Raw genomic sequence first — 21127 nt, forward strand, 5'->3', positions numbered from 1 at the left:
TACATACCACACAGCATTATTCCAGTAGGCCTCTATGAATCACTGTTTCCACCAAGCATACAAAGATGTGCAAAGATTTTTTTAGGGGGGGGGGGTGCAGAATGTCTCCCTTTTGGTGAGTCATTAAGTTCAGAGAACACTGAGTTCCTAAAAATAATCATTAATAACAGCCATTGATTTTATCCTTATGTGGCTTCAAATAAATGATTGAATCAAGGGGGAAATATAGACCTCTATAATAATAATAATAATAATAATAATAATAATAATAATAATAATTGTTATTGTTATTGTTATTATTATTATTATTATTAATATTATTATAGGCAAGTGGCAATGGTTTAACTATATATTCCGAGGGTTGTTTTCCTCACCTGATATTTCCTGGTGGGGCACATGGTCCAGGCTGAAGCCTCTGGAGCTGTACGCCTGCCTCACTTCGCCGCAGCTCCGCGCTTTGCTCTCGGCGCCGAACGACGCGCACAGCGGTGAGAATAAAGTCCACAGGGCGACCTGGAGCCTCCACATCGCACACATCAGGGGATGGAGGGGAAGAAAGATAAAAAATAAAAAATAAAAAAATGAAAGCCCACTTGATGGTTGGGAGAAAAGTCAATCCCCCAAATACTTCAATTCATTAATATAAAAAAAAAAATGTTTCGAAATAATAAAAGAAAACAGAAAAAAACACACAACAAAAAAATCACGTCCCCCGCATGGCAAATGTAGGAAAAAAAAAGTCCCTTATGATCCGGTTTCGGTGCGATTCCGTTTCGAGGAGGTTGGCCGGTGTAGCCCGGTGCGTTCTTACGTGACGCGCCGACAACTTCTCCGGCGCCCGGTCCGCACAGAAGCTTCTGTCGCCGGGAGGAATCTCCCCCCTCACAAAAAAAATAAATCAGCCGAGACACCTCGCGTTTTGCACGGCGGAGTGGTGCGCACCACACTGGCTGGAGCGGCGGCGACGGCGGCTTCTTCTGTGGCGTGCACCCAGAGGTGCGCAATGCTCTCCTGAAGCACCTATTCCTCATGCATGCTCCCGGTGTCGCACCCTAGACCTATCGGTGAGTGTGGACACCATCACATGAAGCGATTGGATCACTCACTCACTCACTCACTCACTCACTCTGTCACACACCACTGTCTGCACAGCGCCTGTGAGTGGTCTACAATATCTTAAAGTGGTAATCCGTGGGAATACTTTGAATTAAAAAAATCTCATCATTTATAATAATAATGAAGGCTTCAAACGTTCGAAAAATGATTTCGAGGGTAAACCCAGATGATAGGATTGGGATTCTGGGATTTGCAGTGTAATCCAGCCAACACAGACAATGTTATGGATTGTCACTTTACACCACTTTACTTCACAAATTACACCTACTACTTTTTGGGGCTATGCTATGAAACTCTGGTATTATATAGATGACACTATATTTATTGTCCTTGTGGTGGAGAATTGCAATTTATAAAAGAAAAAGAGCACACCATGTTTAGATGCAAGGTATGAATGTTGGCTGAACAAAAAGCACGTTACTGGTAGCCAAGATTAAGCTTTCTCAGTGAGTATTACGCTACCACGGTACAGTATGAGTATCTCTTGACAGCATCGAGCAGTGTTCCATTGCTTGTCTTAGAGTTTAAAATGTACAAATACAAAATCACAGTATTTTAGTGTGATTGACTCCAAATGACTTGCTTAATTTTAATTTAATTTCCATTTAATATGCTTAACAGGTTAAAGCGCACGTCTACATGTACCTGTATGTGGCAGGTGTCTAAGCTGTTGTTTGAAAGACTCCCTCCTTCCATCAACACTGTCTAGCTGCCGTGTTTTCAAATAATACATTTATATTATATACATATACATATGTATTCAATTATATATGCCCTGAGTTTAACGGTCTCTCGGCATAGAAAAAACATGTTTTCATTCAATTTGCCAAATCTGTCCCCCAAGCAGAGTTATGCATAGTATGAGCACAAAACACAAACACAAACCCTTTCATATCTGTATCAGCAGAACATTGGCTGTTCCCTTATGCAACTTAATGGTGACATGCACGTCCACGCATTGCACTGGGGTGCACAAGCCAGTGTGTCATCAGTGCCGGTCACAAGCCGATGAATAGAGAGGGTTTAAAAACCATGCCAAATCAAACATGCGGACAACAAATCTGATTTCCATAGCGGATCGGTCAAGGCCCAGGTTAACAACGAAGAAGAAGAAGAGGTGGAAGGCCTGTCCAGAGACAGCAGGAGAGGAAGAAGGGTAGGGTAGAGTTGAGACTTGAACTCATCCACCTTCTCCACCTCCACTCCTATTCTTAGCTTTTCGCCACCCTCCCTCCCATTCAGGCACATGTATTCTGTCTTACTCCTGTTGACTTTCATTCCTCTTCTCTCTAATGCATGCCTCCACTTCTCCAGGCTCTCCTCAACCTGCTCCCTACTCTCGCTACGGATCACAATATCATCCGCAAACATCATAGTCCACAGAGACTCCTGCCTGATTTCATCTGTTAACCTGTTCATCACCATTGCAAACAAGAAAGGGCTTAGAGCTGATCCTTGATGCAATCCCACCTCCACTTTGAATGCCCTTGTCACGCCTACTGCACACTTTAATACTGTCTGACTGCCCTCATACATATCCTGTACCACTCGTACGTACTTCTATGCCACCCCCGACTTCCTCATGCAATACCACACTTCCTCTCTGGGCACCCTATCATATGCTTTCTCTAAATCCACAAAGACGCAGTGCAGTCTCCTCACTAGTCAGCACATTCCCATCATTATCCTTCATCACCCTAACCTAATCCTTCAAGTCCTTTTCTCCTTCCTCCTCTCTTCGCCTTGCGCCGAATCAACTTGTACTCCTATGTCTCTGATCTCTTCGCCAACATGCCCATTGAGATCTGCTCCAATGACCACTCTCTCTCCCTTGGGGACGCTCTCCACCACTACATCCAACTCACTAAAGAATTATTTTCTTCCATCTCACACCCAACTTGGGGAGCAGATGCACTGACCACATTCATTATCACCCCATCAGTTTCCAGCTTCATGCTCATCACTCTGTCCGACATTCTCGTCACCTCCAAAACACTCTTGATATATTCTTTCTTCAAGACTACCCGACCCCATTTCTCCTGCCATCCACTCCATGGTAGAACAGTTTGTACCTGGCTACGATACTCCTGGCCTTGCTCCCCTTCCACCTGGTCTCTTGTACACATAGTACATCTACCTTCCTTCTCTCCATCATGTCAGCCAGCTCTCTCTCTTTACCCTTCATAGTGCCAACATTCAAAGTTCCTACTCTCAACTCTACTCTCCTACCCTTCTTCCTCTCCTGCTGTCTCTGGACAGTCCATCCCTCTCTTCTTCTTCTTCTTCGGCCGACAGTAGCACAATTTCCACTGGCACCCTGTTGGCTAACGGCGCCAGTGGCGGTCGTTGTTAACCTGAGCCTCGACCGACCCGGTATGGAATTTAGATTTGTTGTCCACATGTTTGATTTGGCATGGTTTTTACGCCGGATGCACTTCCTGACACAACCCTCTCTATTCATCTGTGCTTGGGACCAGTACTGATGATACACTGACTTGTGCACCCCCAGTGGCTAGATTCTTATATCTTATATCTAAGATTATAGCATATATAGTATATATAGTGTATATAGTATATAAAGGGTGATACGTGATGAGATGCTTGACGCTGAGACAAGGTGGTATTGTACACTGGTCAGAGAGCTGGTTCTAAGTCCGAACTGTGGTTAAACAGGTAGGTCGTTAAGTGAGGAGTACCTGTATAGAAAATAATGTCAGATGTGACTTGGCCCTGAATGAAAGATTATTGTATGGCCAAATGTATTCCTAACACTATTACCCCTTTTGTGTCAAAACAGAGTGTTATCTTTGCACTGCAAAGGAAAATAGATTAAAACATGTCTGATTTTGTTACAATTTCTTTCATATAAATAAAAATTGAAATGGAATTGCAGCAGGGAAAACAACCCTTTTACACTAACCTTTCCTACAGCGGTGAACTTGGGTCAGTTCTTTTAAAATCAGAAACGTGTTGATTATTTCGAGCCCAGTCGATGATACTGTACATTTAAAGGATAGCTACAGCACTTTTCAACCCAAATGCCTAAGCCTTGAAAAAAAGACTCCTTTTTAAAAACAGGAAACTCTGCTCGGAACAGTTATAATTGATGGGACCAAACATTTTAATGGGGCCTCGGTTGTAAAAAAAATGGCAAGGCTATGCTTTAAGTCAACCTACTTCAATGGCAGTGTTATTTTCAGTTTTTAATCACTTTTTTTTTTTGATTTGTTGTTTGAATATTCAGCTGAGACGATGAGTTCATATAATATTATATTGTGGAAAACTCTGTCCACAGACACGGACTCGGGGAGGAGGATGGAGACTTCCTGCCAGTGAGGTGCCGAACCGGCGGGGTTTTTATTATAATTAAATAAACAAACAAAAAGGCTCGCTGGCCAAACGGGAACATAAATGATTAATCAGAGTTCTTAGTGTGCTATTAGGGTCCGTTCCGCCATCTGGTCCGCAAGCTCTCGGATCCTGCACCACGCGTCCTCACCGCAAGACAAACGACACATAAGAAAACGCTCCTAGCCGACTCCGAGCGACTCTCTCACTCCGTGCGGGACGAAACACGCGCTGTAACCCATCCCGGATTAAACACGCCCCTCATCTGCCACACGCACACACACACACACACACACACACACGTGTGTGTGTGTGTGTGTGGTAGATGAGGGGCGTGGTTAATCCGGGATGTGTGTGATTTATGAACAAAACATCGATTATTTTATTTCTTATTTTATTTTCCTCTACTAGATTTACCTGGAAGTAATACTTCTGTTTACGGTTTCGGTATTTTTCATTCATGCAATACTTTTATTTTTTTTATAAGCTTTGAAAAATAGTTGGAACCTCTAAATTTCTTAAATTTGAATCTTTAGCTTCAGGCTTCACCAATAGAATTCGATGCAGCACAGATGGAACATGTCTCTTTCACGCCACGATTTGAAATAATCTTTGTCATTGGACTACATTTAATAACAAGTTTACATTTTCTTCTTCTACCTAAGGAGATAAATGCTGTTTTCCGCCACAGTCGATGTGGAGCTTTTCTTTTCTTTTCTTTTTTTTGCCCATGCTCTCTCTCAGCATTCTTGCTCGCTCTGTCCCACTCAATTCTATTGTGTTGTATTCATCTATGATTGTGGGTAATGCTCGCACTGAGCTAATAATCTCTTGCTAATGAGGCCTGGAGATGTTGGCCAGAAGGTGATCCCTGGTGGTGGATCGATAGCTCGCCAGCAGGAGTCAGCACAGGGGGTTCATCATGACTCACATTCACTGCACCGCTGGGAAAAGTCAGCTTTCAGCATCGAGGCTTCCTGTTTCACACTCAAATTTCCATTGACCCAAAATATATATTTAATTTATTGCAAGGATACAAGCAGGGGCTCCAGGCTTTCAGGAGTTTTAACCAAAGTGATCACACAGGTAGGTGGGGGGATAGATAGATATATAGACGGACAGATAGACATAGACAGACAGACAGATATAGACAGATGGACAGTCTGACAGACAGTCGGACAGACAGATAGACATAGACAGACGGACAGTCGGACAGACAGATAGATGGATAGATAGACAAAGACGGACAGACATGTGTGGGGGCTCGGACAAAAAGGTATGTTTTATTATAGCACTTTGAAGATAATTTATTGCTAATTCTCGCCCTACACTGTAGGCTTTTTTAGGTTTTTCTTTAACAAAGAAGAATTAGAAGGAATGGGCAGAGAAGAATAATCCACACGGTGCAGAGGTTGCAACATTGCATTGAGGAAGTAGAGAAGAATAAAAGCCTCTGTTTCTATGACGCTCTTTCCCTTTCATTCCATAGGGTGAAAATCTCAGAGTGTGGCGGCTCGCCTGTGTGCGCGAGGTGGCGCGGAGACAGTTGAAAAATAAGGTCACTTTGCTCACATTAGCACAGCGAGCATGGGAGATGAATAATTAACACCGCATTCATAATTCATAAACAAACGTTTCAGACAAATATGACAAATATGCGCAATTATTATGAAGCAGCAAACATTGTACTTTCTCACGAAGCTTTCCCTCTTTTTGGAAACTCTAATGGTTCGTGGTTGATAGCCTCGGTTTTTTTAACACAACGGTATAATAATAATACTGCGAACATATTAGAAATGCCGGCTGTATCCTACCAACAGATTTGTTTATATGCTCTTGGAAATGCCTCGCAAAATAAACAAAGCACTAAAACTATACAATGTTAAATATATACATTAATGGTTGGAGGGTCTTCTTCAGGTTATCAACCTTTTTTACATCAGACTAATAAGTCTACTTACTCACTTGTGTTTGTGTGTTTAACAGTGTTTTGTGTGCATATGCAGTTTTGCATATATGATAAACTGCACATATCTACAATTAAAATTCTGCCAAACACTGAATGCTCAATGAAACCAAGGTTAATAAAAGACACCCATCGTCCCGTGGAGTGTTCTGAATATTTTCAATTATTTAAAACCTTTTATCAGTCTTTGAAAAAACATTTTTTTTTTTGACGTGCCAGTATTTGTAAGCTATAGGATGGCATCCCACAAAGCTGTACATTTGTTTTTATTTTTATTATTATTTAGAATAGGGGCTGGCTTTTTGTGCCAGTTGTGCGTTGTCCTGAAAGTGCTAACAAAATGTCTTAGGTTTTATATTGAATAAATAATTTCCTTCCCGTGTGCTATTTTATATGCGTATTCGTGATAAGAATTCTGAACCGCAATCAACTTGTCAGAACTACAAATATTTTGCATGCAGCAGCTAAACAACTTCATAGGGCATCGCAAAACTCAATCTATAAATAATATATCAATTGCAGCTAGAAGCAGTTGAGCAATGACTAAATGAACTTTGACTAAAAACTAACAAAAGTCTAATCCTCTTATTTCTATTTTATATTCCTACTTTGTATATTAGCCTTTTTCTTACTCTAATCTTATTCTATTTACTAATTGAATTGCATTTTAGGAATCAGTTAGTTATTTTAGCTAGTTAGTTAGTTAATTAGTTAGTTATTGTGCCAGTTAGTTACTGACCAGTTAGCTAATTATTGTGTATAATCTTGGGGTGCATTGCAGTGTCATTTCACTACATATATGGATGCTTGTATGTATATGTATGTGACAAATAAACATCTTCAATCTTTAATTTGGAATCTTGACTCCCCTTGGTAAATGAAATGTGCATTTATGACGGTATAAAGGAAAAATAAGATATTGTTTTGTAGAAGCTTCAATGTCAAGTATAGTACTGTACATAGAAATCACCAAAACAATTTTTTACTTTTTTAAAAACTGTACTTTCCATACTTGTTAAAATTCTTTTTGTTTTTATTGTTGACATTAACCAAGGTTTTTTTTTTTTAATGTTTTTTATTTGATTGTATAGTGCTTTGAGTTCTTATCAATGCATTATCATTATTATCATTATAATGAACCAAAAATTGCAAAGTAGTGGTTTCGCATACCACTGTGTTATATTTTAAGAGCTAATTAAATATTTAACAGTAAGGAAATGTAATATCAGGGGCTCTCTACCTCCTCAACTCCCTTTTAAACACAGATCGACATGTCAACACAAGACAATGGCCTCTTCAAAAAACAAAAGACCATGCCTCAGTGTTGCAGATAATCACAAATTAAAATGCTTTTTAGCTTTATGTAAGATCTTGCGTAATGAAGGTAGCCCGCTGTTCAACAAAGAAAATGAACAAATGACGTGGCTTTGAACATTCAAACAAACTGGACACCCAATAATCCTTCCCTGGCGCCTTTAGATAAATACTACAGTATATTTTTCCTTTAATAATGAAAGTGATCAATTATAACCCTTGTCAAGGACATTACTCATTTAACAGGGGTATTGATTGATCATATTGGGATGAAAATCAATATGCTCAATAATTCCACAGACACAAAAAGCATCCAACGATATTTGTTTGTTATTATACCTGTGAAATTTTTCCATAACCCCTTCAAACCGATTTCTTAACCATATCAAAATGTTAATATTTTGAAGAAGCATGACAGCCCTTTGTAAAGTCAATTGAGGGATATCAGATCAGTAGCACTCTTCTACCGTTGACCCACTATCAACAGATTTTAAATATGTAATTAATAATTTCCACCCTCAACTTTTCTGTGTATTGTTTTTCTTTCCTCAATATTTCAGATGAAACGCGAGCACATCGGTGCATTTTATTGGAATAATGCCAGTCTCCATACAGACAAACTCAGATTTTCTTTAAAATTCTTGGCATATTAAAGTAAAAGTAAAATAATACTACAGTCGATAGACAGACAGACAGACAGACAGACAGACAGACAGACAGACAGACAGGCAGGCAGATCTCGTATCACAGACGCTCACATAAAGAAAGGCAAAACCCAAAAAGTTATGAGAGTAAAAACAGAAAAAAACGGCAATAATATAGTAGAAATTATTGCCACCACGTCATTACGTCATCAGCTCAGTCACTGCCAGACTACAAACAAAACACCTGAATGCATTCATAGCAATTTCTGGAGACTTTAACCACACTTCTCTCTCTGCTATACTTCCAACCTTTCAACAATTTGTCAACTGCCCCACCAGAGTAAATAAAGCTACCTGAAGGGGCTGCTGAATAATAAGAAGAGAGCCTTTAGGGACGAGGACAGGGGATTACTGAGGAGTGTGCAGAGGGAGCTGGATAGGAGAGCAAGGAGGCATACAGGCAAAAGCTGGAGAGCAAGCTCAGCAAAACAACGTGCGGGATGTGTGGTCAGGAATGAAAAAGATCACAGGCTTCAAGGTGAATGGGGATCAGGCTGAGGGAAGCCTGGACAGAGACAATGAGTTGAACTTGTTCTTCAACAGGTTCAGCACAGGACCCTCAGCTGCATTCTCCCCTACCCCCAGCCATACAGATCCCACACCCTCCCTGCCCCCACAGCTGTGTCCCTCTCACACCTCCCTGGTGATCAACACCAGGGACTCACACTGTGCCTCCCCTCACCCCCAACCCCCACCATGGACTTCAATACAGCCCCATCAACACCTCTCCCCGTGTCAAGAAACAAAGAGCCAGAACAAGGCTGAGGGTCCAAATGGTATCATCCTGAGGGTCTGCGCAACTTGCTTTGTGGGATTCTACAGCACCTCTTTAACTTCAACCTGAGCCAGGAGAAGGTTCCAGTGCTGTGGAAGACATCCTACCTTGTTCCAGTTCATAAGAAGCCTAAGAAGTCCTCTCCATCTGCTCTCAATCACCACAGACCGGTTTCCTTAGCATCACACATCATGAATGTCCTGGAGAGACTGATATTGGCCCATCTCACACCTCAGATGAGCATCTCTCTTGACCCACTGCAGTTTGCCTACCGCCCAAAGGTTGGAGTTGAAGATGTCATCATCTACCTGCTTCAGTGAGCCCACTCTCACCTGAACAAAGCAGGCAGCACTGTGAGGATTATGTTTTTTGATTTCTACAGTGCTTTCAACATCATCTAGCCTGCACTGCTGTGAGAGAAGCTCCAGGAGATGAAGGTGTACGCCTCCACAACCTCCTAGATTATTGACTACCTGACAGACAGACCACAGTTTGTGAACCTGAGGGAATGTGTGTCTGAGCGGGTTGTAAGCAACATAGGAGCACCGCAGGGGACTGTACTCTGACCTTTCAACCTGTATACCTGTGACCAAGGCACATTTTTACTTCACATTTAACTTCCACTTTTAAGCTTTACCTTTCAAGTTAAATTCTATTTTATTCTATTTATTTTTATACGGTACAGTAGCTCTTTTATATGTATATGTATATACACATATGTATATGTGTGTGTATCTGTATATATGTATATACAGTATGTGTGTATGTACATATATATTAATAAAAACGTGTGTGTATATATACAGTATATATATATATATATATATATATATATATATATATATACACACACACACACACACTGTACATAGATAGTAATTGGTTCAAAAACAAAGTGTGTTTTTGTAAATTGTCTGTTTTGTCATATATGTTATTGCTGCTGCAACACCGGAATTTCCCTTTGGGGATTAATAAAGTATCTTTATTGTATCTTATCTTTATATAATAAACCTGAAAATAGACTAAGATGATGATATACGATAAATATAAACCTAAAATTTTACAAAAAAAAAATTGCACTAGGCAAGTTAGTCAGTTTGGATGAGTGAGAAATCAGTGAGTTTGGATGTAAAATGTAAAAAGGCAAAAATAAAGGCATAGCAATGCCAGCATTTGTCTTAGCTCTTTCCCCTGATTGATCAGTGCTTTTTGTGAGATTCCTTGACCCCTCGCCAAACCGGCTCTGTCCTGGAAGTGTGATTTTTGACAGACAGGTGAGGCAGAGCAGAGGGGGGTTACTGTGGGGAAGTGTGACATTTGATCTATTTTGAACATAAAGAAATCGCACATAACCTCCTGCTATAACTCACATAGCAGCTGCAAATTGCAAGGACGGTCCACTGTGGTTCCTCTTCACAGAAGATGAAGATATTTTGGAGTATATGTCATTGAATGCGACTACAAGCTCCCTGCATTGACAAATGGAGAGCCCAGGGAAAGTTATGTCTCCTCCGGACAAATTCCAATTGTAAGGAAAGGGTTCTTTTGCCTTTTCTGCATTGACCAGTTGTGCCTTGTACAGTATATGGCCACTGGATACGATAATATTAACACCCTTTTGGGAGGAAGAAGTTTATACAAAACCGACGAATATCCATGCCAATAAGACATTTATGTTACAGAAATTAAAGCGTCACTTTAATCTGCAGTTTGTCAGTCGGTGGTTTTAAATTAAGAGGCAGACAGATGCTGATTTTTACTTGTACAAGGGTCAGGTCAGAGATGTGCTCTCAAGCAGCTCTCTGAGTTGAACAGTTTATCTTCAGGGAGTCAGAATATATGGTCAGTTTGGCGTCACAGATTCATAGGTGTTTAAGATAAGGTAAACTCTGTGACACACAAAGGACAATGAGGTACTGTTCATGCTCTTGCAGCTGCATCGGGGGAGGCCGAAAAGACGATAGCATACAGACTGTAACCCATGGTTTGGGTTGTCTGGAAACTAACACTGTGTACTGAAAATGAAGATATGTGACTGAGGATATATGAGGTTGTGTTCTTCATTATGTGTGTGCATATATGTTTATGTGATTACATGGATTTCGATATATTGTTACAGTAACAAGAGTGCTCACTGCAAATAGATGGGTTGGAAAATAATCTATTTTCTCAAATAAGTTTGCTTGGTCCAAAATCTCCCTTGGACATTTAAGCCATGGTCATTATTGGTCAGCACTAACTTGGTGGTTGAGTACAGTAATTAATCTACATTACTGATGGTACTGATTAGCAGTTGAGGGAATGATGTTGATGCTGAAAAGTCTTCCACCAGAAACTGTGGGAAAACACTTAAGTTAGTAATCCAAAGGTGAACAGGGAAATTGATGTCTCACAAACATCGGAAGTCCCTGCTGCTGATCATTTCTGTTTTTCTAACATCCCTCTTTTTACATTTTCATTACATTTTACATTTTCAAGAGGCCATTGTTACTCAGCAAAATCTTGATACTGCAGCATATGAAATCCAATGACCAGATATTGACAGACGACAAGTGGAAGGAGTTAAACCAATCACCTCAAATTCAACCACAGGGAGTTTCACAAAGAATATTTTAAAAATTATTAATTAGTCGTGCTTGCACTCCTCTAACTCTTTCAGAGTGGTGTCTATCCCAGATCCAGGATAGCGAAAATAAACTCTTTGCCTACAAATTGGCATTTTCCCCAATGCCTTCAAAATAGGTTCTGCTTGAGAAATCCAATCTAGATGGCGCCAACCTTTGTTACTCCAGAACTTTTTTCCTGACCTCCCTTGGTCAATTTTTGGAGGTTATCCAGCACATATTCATCTGAATGACTAAAGCCTGGGTTATACCTTCGCGTGGGCAGGGCACAGCAGTGTACGCCGCCAGTACAGAGAGCGCAGGGCATGTACGGTATAGCTGGAACATTCTCTATTGCAGTATTCTCAGAAACAACAGGTGGCAGTAGAGAGAAAGTACCCTGTGAAGCAGTGAAACGTAGAAAAATGCTAGAGCTTGTTTATGCCAAGCAGGAATTGCTGTTCCTGGTGGTTAAATGAACAAAACGCCAAAAAGGATCTGGTCTGTCTGCTCGTTCCATGCAGACACAGAAGAGGGGAGTTTGAATGTCCTGAATGTCCTGCTCAGCATTTTATCACAGAGGAACTTACAAAACTGTTCCATTCAAGAACGGGGTCACAATGTGTTCTGTTAGTTACATTAGATGCTTCCAGATGCCAACACCTTCAGTCACCTTCTTGTAACTGTAGCTTTCGGCCAGGAGAAGATGCTATCAGGTGGTGTCTAACCCTCAATCAGACGTTTCGACCCTTAACCACAACGTCCTTCGGTTGGTGGGTCGGCAGTGGTGGCCAAATCACTGCCCATCTTCGTCGGGCTTTCCAGCTCAACTCCTCCCGCCTATTCCAGAGCCAGCAAGAGGCTCTTTCTGCTGCCTCCCCCAACCTGCGGGCAGTTGGGGGAGGCAGTCTTCCTCTCCCTTCCTGCAATTCCCAGGGCTGTGAGCATCTTCACACAGACTGTGCACGAAAACCCCTGCACCCAACCTCTACTGGAAATAGCCAGGCCGACCACCCTTTATCCCTGAAATCTTGGACCAGGTCCTAGTATTTGGTGTTCTTATGCTCCCAGGCCGCTTCGCAACATCTTCCCACAGGACCTTCAATTCTATCAGGATGATCTTTTTTGCCTGCGGAGTAGTATTGGGCATCTCTTATATACTTTATAAGGTATACCACTTGGTCCTGGGGCAGATGCTGATCGGGCGTTCCGTACAATGTCTTGGACTTCTCTCCATGCTGGCTCACGGGTGTCAAGCTCTTCATCCAGAGGTTCAGTTCTGCCAACTTTCGGGTGTGCATTTAGAGCCCGGCCCCTGAGAGTGTCTCTGTGGCTCTCTTTGAGGAACTCCTTCACTGCTTCCTTAGGGCTGGTCAGGCTAATCTTGCTTCACCCAACAGATCTTTGGTGAACCTGAATGGGTCCTTGATGAATTGAGCTCGCTTGACCTCCTTCTCCTTCTCAGTTTCCGGGACCTTTCGGCCCTTCTCAGAATGCACAGTTGCTCTTGAAGTCCACTGGTCAGATCTATTATGCCCTCCCTATTATTAGTACTTGCTCTTTTGTACTGGCTGTTGAGAGTCTTGATTTCTCTTCTCAGATGCAAGATCTCTCTCTACCTCCTGTTGGGCTTTTTTGGGTTTTTTTTCGATTGTGCTCTTCTTCTCCACTGCACCAAAGCGTTCCCTGGCCAGATTGAAGACGATTGCCGTCATGCTGTCCATTTTCCTTTCGGCTGTTCCTGCTAGTGTGGCCTCTAGAATTCTGTCAAGGTCCTGGTCTAGTTGGTTTCATGCTGTGCTGTCATTCGCTGGGGGCCATTTCAATTTATAAAGTTTACAAAATGTGTGCCTGTTTCAGTCTGTAAGGACACAGACTCAAATAAATGAACCTACATCTAAAATAAAAAACACACTGTTCTGTCAGGCTGATTGCGCTTGGGTTCGTACCATCGCCAGCACTCTGTCCTCACCATCGGAAAGGTGATGACGGAGAGGTACCAACAGTGTCCTGGTGGCTCAACCAGATAAGACGTAAAGGCACCTAAGGTACACCTTCAGGGACCGGGTTAAAATCCAGCCTGTGATGATTACACTGATGATTTCTTTTTTCTGGCTGTAACTTTGACATCCCCCTCGAGATGGTTCCCAACATCGCCTATAGGAACTGAAAACTGAAAAAGACTGTGAACTATATAGTACTGAATTGCATAGTTCATGGCTAAATCAGGGACGCGTGACATGACACGTTCCTAGCTGGTTCCTTCCTACCTTCCCTAACACTACATAAGAGTAAAGCATATTAGTCACTGGTTCTAATGGCTAATTATGAAAACGTCCGCAAGATTGGCGCGTAGGAGTGCTCCCGCCGTGACGTGTCCAGCAGCTTGGGTAGCGTGCTCGTCTCGCCCGGTCTGCACCATGTCCAGCAAGCTCACTGTCCTTCACTGTGGGGACAACAAACTCTATATTACTTCCTGGTTTAGGATCGGACAAATCAGCGGAGTCCCTCCGTTGATTCGCCCGATCCGCAGCAAATGAGCGGCCCCGGGATGGGAGCCTGCGTTGCCTGTCTGCAGCGGTGGCTTGACCAAACCCCCTTTGCCCGCCACATATACCCACCGTCACACTTAGGCCGGGGTGCTGCCTGGCCGATAGCTGACTCCCCCCCCCCCCACTCCCCAGAGCAGGAGAGGAAGTTTGCTAAGACCATCTGGGCGCCCGGCCTGTGGATCACCCGGAAGTTGAACGGTTGTAGGGCCAGGTACCATCGGGTGATCCAGGCATTGGTGTCTTTCATACAGTCGAGCCATTGTAGTGGGGCGTGGTCTGAACAGAGGGAGGAGGCCCTACCCAGGAGGTAATATTAGAGGGTGGTAACTGCACACTTTATTCCACTAGACATTCCTTCTCAACATGCTGTACCTCGTCTCCCGCTCTTCAAGCTTGCGGCTTAGGTACAGCACTAGACGGTCCACACCCTCGACCTTCTGGGACAGAACGGCCCCAAGCCCCCTGTCCGACTGGTCCATCTGCAGACAGAAAGGAAGATCAAAGTTATGGGTATGCAGTACAGGCTCCCCACAGAGAACTGCCTTTAATCTGACAAATGCCTGCTGGCAAGGCTCTGATCACTGGACTGGAACTGGAGCACCTTTTCGAGTTAGGTCGGTCAAGGGGCTGAACCGTGCCGCAAATTCCGGCACAAAACTCCTATAGTACCCGGCCAGCCCCAAAAACTGCTTTACCTCCTTCTTAGTCTTGGGTCTCAGTGTGTTCCCGACCACGGCTGTCTCATCCCCTTGCGGTCGGAGCAGACCCACCCCAAGTGGTACCCCAGATACCATACCTCCCTCCGCCCAACCGCGCACTTCTTTGGGTTGACCGTGAGCCCCGCGCGCCTCAGGGACGCTAGCACTGTGTACACATGCTGCAGATGCCACGTATCGCTGTGATTAATCTTGTCGTCTAAGTATGCAGCGGCAAATGCTGCATGCGGACGCAGGATGTGGTCTATGAGTCCCTGAAAGGTCGCGGGGGCACCAAACAACCTGAACTGAAGCACGCAAAACTGGTAAAGGCCTTGCGGAGTGGATAGGAGCCGATTTTCCTTGGACTACTGTGACAAGGGAATCTGCCAGTAGCCCTAGGTTAAATCCAACGTTGTAAAAAACGAAGTCGTACCTAACCAGTCAAGAAGGCATCGTATTGACACCGCGTTCACCTTCCGGTAATTTACGCAGAACCATACCGACCCATCGGGCTTACTCACTAGCACGATGGGCTGGACCATGGCCTCTAATTCCGCCTGCACTATTTTTCGTTTTTAGGCAGGCGATACGGCTGGGAGCGCACCTTCACCCCCCGGGTCGTCTCCACATGGTGGAGTATGAAGGGCATAGGGCCGGGCAGGGGAGAGAGCACGTCGGCAAAGCACCGCTGCAGCGCTGTAATGTCCGCTCTCTGGCCAAGAGAGAAATGGTCACTTAAAAGGGCCACAGTTAGATCGGTTTTGGAACCTCCGGCCCCAACTCCCTCTCAATTGACTCAAGTGCCCTGGTCAGTCAGGATTTCCTTCGGAATCCCAACCCGGGAGCGCCTGGGACACATTTTTGGCCGTAATACTGTGCAGCAGCACTGCTTCTGGATATTGGGTCGCATAGTCCAACAGGACTAACACGAATCAATAGCCCCAAGCACTGCAGTCTAATAGCCTGATAAGAATCATAGCGATTCTCTCGAATGGCATCTCGACTAAGGGGAGGAGCCTCAACGGCACTCTGGGATTAGCCGGTGGATTCACCAGCTGACACTTGGGACAGGCAGCACAGTGCCACCCAGATGCCAATAGAAATGGGCCATTATACGCTTGAGTGTTTTCTCGTATCCGTGACCGGCCATCGGAATATAATGAGCCGTCTTAACCCAGGCGGCTTTTAGGGAATAACAATTGGGAAACCTCTTCTCCCGAGTGAGTGTCACAGTTCACTCAATATAATCTATCCCTAATCAAAATCAAAATTCGGGTGAGTGAGTGCAGCATTTGGGCGCATCAACACGCCATCGGTTTTATCTACCCGCATCAAGCATCTTGTCCCGCGATTGTTTCAGAGGAAAATACTCCATGGGATGAACTGGGGGTTCCAGGGAAGTTCCCACCTGGGAATTAAAATAAAAGGCGGCATGTGAGCCAAAAGGACAACTTAAAGGCTCACAGGCAAATAATAAAAACATTTGCAAGATCGGCGCTTAGGTGCGCTCATGCCGTGACATGTCCGGCGGATTGGGTAGCGTGCTCGTCTCGCCCAGTCCGTACCATGTCCCGCAAGCATGCCGTCCTGCACTGCGGGGAAAACAAGCTCTATATTACTTCCTGGTTTAGGATCGGACTAAACAGCGTTCCTATAAGCCCGCAGCAGCTGAGCGGCCCTGGGATGGGAGCCTGCACTGCCTGACTGCAGCGGCGGCTTGACCACACCCCCTTGGCCCGCCACATGGTATTTGACACAGAGGATGCACCTCTCCCACAGTTAGGTGTGGTTTCAGTGGACACGCATCCAGCGTCTCAGAGAACTGCCTGCACAGTACTGCCTTTTTTTCACGATTTCGAAAACAAATTTTATATACTTTTTACTTACTTTTTTTATATACTATTTTTTTAATCATTCAAATTTTTCTGGGTGGTTAATATCACCTTTTTCTGTGGTGTGACAAACTCAAAATACATATTAATTGTTGCTTTACATACAGAGACTTTAATTAACCAGACTGTGGGTGAAAGTGACCAATTTTAAGTGATGAGGTAAATTCAGAGACATACAAAATTTACATCAAAATTTCCACTGTCCGCACATTTACATGTGCTTTGCATCCCTGCAGCCAAATTCTCACTTTCTTAAAATGCAGTGTCATCAGAATCTTACTCTCCAAAGACACGAGTGACGATACATTCAGGCTTCAGTCCTGGCCCCTGATTCTTCACGAGATTACAAAAATGACTGCTCCCCTGCTGCATTTGTGATGGGCAGAGAAAAATGCGTAGAGAAATGTCAAAATTAGCAAAGTGCAGCCCAATAGACCAGTGGCGTAACATGATGGTGATATGCCCCAATGCAAATATTTTTTTGGACCCTCCCCTCCCCGCCCACACACATACCCAGCCCCACTCCAGCCATTTTGCTGCTCTATGCAATCTAATGATGGCCGGGGGTATTTGGAGGAATGGGGCACGGAGCGACAACGTTGTTGCAACTGCCTCGAATACACATGTAATTTAAGAATTGTCTGTGGGAACTTTATGGATGTCATGTAACCGTCGGTTCCATGACACATCTGTTACATCTGCACGTGTTGCCATCTTGGTGAGGTCCCAATTGTTGAGCAGACTGCAATGCTATCATGTGATCTGTGAGCACCGTCACTTGCGCATTTGCACATGTTTTGGCTGTGAATGAACACGTTGCGGCTAAAAATTACAGATTTTTGTAAAATTATTCCACAATATTGGACCGATATGGATCAAACTTGGAGGACAGCACCATTTCTATCAAGACTGTCGGGCAGTCCTGACATGCTGCCGTACATATTTTATTAATCTTGTCTGTGAGTACAGCAGATCCATGAAATTCACACACCATTGACATCAGTTTTTCATTAACAAAAAACAATAAGGTGCCTAATAATAGGAATAATACAACAAGTACCATCGTTAACATCCAAATTTTAATTTGTTATAGTTATAGTTATTGTTCTAGTTCAATGCAAGGTTAAAGCACATTCAAAGGTGCAGGCTGTAGAATTTATGGAATGGACTTGGAAGAAATGGAATATAATATTCATAAGTACAGTTTAATTAGTGTATAATAAGAATTGTTGTGTTTTGGTTACCTTTGAATGAGCCATTATATCGAAATAGGAAGCAGGTCCCCTTCCACGGAGGCCACCATGTTGCACCGCCATGTTTCTACAGTAGCCCATAACGGAAAAACCAAACACTGGCTCTTCCTCTTCGCCCCCGTAACATTACCAGCTTGTTTATCCGGGCTTGCAAACGGATAATAAACTATGTATCCTGCTAAAGCTATTTCGCTATCAGACTAAACACCAAGCATTGAATAGCTTTTTAGCATTACTTTGCTAATGTTAACTTGGTGCCACGTGCCACTGTAGCTTCTTCTACGTCGTTGGAAAGGGAGGGGTGAGAGGAGGAGGAGGCTGGGGGGGTGGATTCAGTTTGTTGCAATCTGCAACCTCACCATTAGATGCCACTATATTCTACACACTCCACCTTTAAACATGTAAACAGATCAAGGACAGAAATAGCCTATTCATCCATAAATTCACACTATCGCAACTGTATTTAATATTTTGATTATTTCTATCAAGAGTGTGGCAGATCCAGCTGCCATACACCATCCATGTGGCATTTTCAGGGCCCTCCAGCACAGAGACACAGACGATGGGGTTAAAGTGCCAGTTTATTGTTGAGAGTGGGCAAGGTTTAACAAGCCCGGAGCAGATGGACAGCATGTCATGACAAGGGCTCCTCTCCTGTGTGTCTGGCGATGGGGCTTTTACCTGTTGCTCATTAGACCAATCAATGAGCAGTAGGTGTACAGCCCCACTTATCCTGGGCCCAATTACCTAGACCCAGGACAGGCGGGGCTGCTCAAACAAAACCACCCCACACCACAGAGACATTTATACAACATCATATGAGCTGCTGGAAAAAAAAGGTAAGTATGAGATAAAATATTGAAAAGAAATTGATTGATTGGTCCTTACTTTGCAATAAATAGCTTATTTATAGCACAAAGTTTGATAGATCTATGATCTTGTTTCTGTTCCACTTCTTAGGCAATTTTGGCTCATTCATTTATATCTTGATGCATGCGTTGCGAGTCGAGACGCATTCCTGTGCAGCATAAATAATGGGCAAATTATTCACCATAAAATATGATTTTATGTGTACAATTATTCATGTGTTTTAATAATGGATGGTGGAAATGTGGCATCAGAGTTAGAAAAACCAGGAGGAGCCGGGGATTGAACCAGGAACCCTCTGATTACTGGATGACCCGCTCTACCTCCCATCCCAAACAGCACAGACATTCAGACATTCACCAAAAATTTTAAACTGACGCTACGCAAGATTACCAGAGTCTCCAATCTCAAAATTGGAAATCTTGCAAAATCCAATGTGACTTTAGAGTGAAAAAACATACTGAGAGATGGGCTGGAACTAGTGGTCTTTCCCAAGTGACTATCCACAGACTGCATTCTGTGTTGGGGTTCTCCCCACACTACAGGATATTGGATTAAGTAAATATTGATATGTTATATCAATATATCAATATCAATATATATAATATCCGCTAGGACGGACTTCCGAGCAGATTAGGAAAGTAAAAAAACATACACCACAAACCTGTCACACCACAAACCTTACATACCTCAGACCACAGAATAATCTGGCACGATAATCGGTAGAACCATCAAAAAATCGTGACTTTGATCATGATTGTCAGAAGCAAAAATCAGCTTTATTATCTTGTACAGTAGTTTGTACCACTTTTTAGTAGCACTTGCATATTCAGTATGGTCCATATTCAACAGCGAGCGGCATATAATTACAGGTGATTTTCGATTCTTAACAAGAAGGCATACATGGAGTGAATACCCCCTGTTCTGAGTGTTGGATATCAATGAAAATAAATTGGAAAAGGATGTGTGGACCAAGTAGCTCACTCCACAGTACATTGTAACAACCAAGTATTGTTTCGGAACTTGCTCATACCAAACACATCAAACCAGTGACTTTCAACGTCAATGTCCAGGAACGAGCATGTTGGGAGATTCAGGTGGCACAGCAGACCGATTATTGCGATTAAGTCAAGGTAATTAGGGAAAATATATATAACAATGGTGGAGCTAAGCTTTTTAGATGGACAGTACATACCTGTAATTATATTTCAGCCATGAAGTGTATTTACAGGATGGGTGCTTTGTACTCGTAAAATCTCTCTTATTTCATCCAGAAATACGGGCGGCTTCTTTTCTTCCCCCCTCTTTTTCTCATGCCTTAGGATATGCTTTGTAGCCCGACTACAGATCTCTTACTTTTTAAATAAATTGGTAACCGGATGAAGTGCTGCTCAGGGTCTCCATGCTGGATGTAACCCACCACCACCAAAAAAATATGATTGTTTGTTAGTAATTTTTTGTTTTGTGCGTATTATCTGTATTTTTCATAGGTAAGACTATTATAAAGCTGTATCCTTGTTTTTACTCGGCTTTGTTGATATTTTTTTTGTTCATTCGATTATGTTTCCATTTTGTGTTTTAAAAATTGCTAAATAAATGAAGCTTTATTTTCATACAAAAACAATACAATAATAAAAGCAATAAGTATACTATATATAAAGTATCTCAGTTATTATATATATTATTAGTGTATATTTACATTACATTACATTATTAATTATATAAAATTACAAATTATTATTATTATTATTATTATTATTATTATTATTGGTCTAGTGCCAAAAGGGCGGGAGCCCTATTGTTTTTGTTAATGAAAAACTGATGTAAGTGGTGTATGGAAGTCATGGGTCCAACAAACTCACAGACAAGATGAATAAAATGTGTATTTGGGGCATTTCCTTCATGCCGTTGTCCAACTTTGATCCAGATGATGAATTTGATTTGTTCCTTTATTGGGGAATTACTCAAAAACGATATATTTTGATCATTGTCGCGTTCCAACATGACGTAGTCCAAGTTAGATCCAGATCAGTTCAGTA

General features: G+C 42.6%; 1 protein-coding gene across 1 annotated transcript in view; it reads right to left on the minus strand.

The window, feature by feature from the left end:
• Nucleotides 1-537, minus strand: part of gpc6a (glypican 6a) — a gene marked incomplete at both ends in the record, with an annotated part of 187944 nt that extends 187407 nt beyond the window's left edge. Inside the window, one exon of the mRNA XM_079997347.1 lies at nt 375-537. Coding sequence (XP_079853473.1) covers nt 375-537 — 163 coding nt within the window. The remainder of the gene's footprint in view (nt 1-374) is intronic.
• Nucleotides 538-21127: the final 20590 nt, after the last annotated feature.

Source organism: Zeus faber (genome assembly GCF_960531495.2).
Source record: "Zeus faber genome assembly, chromosome: 3".
Lineage (NCBI taxonomy): Eukaryota > Metazoa > Chordata > Actinopteri > Zeiformes > Zeidae > Zeus > Zeus faber.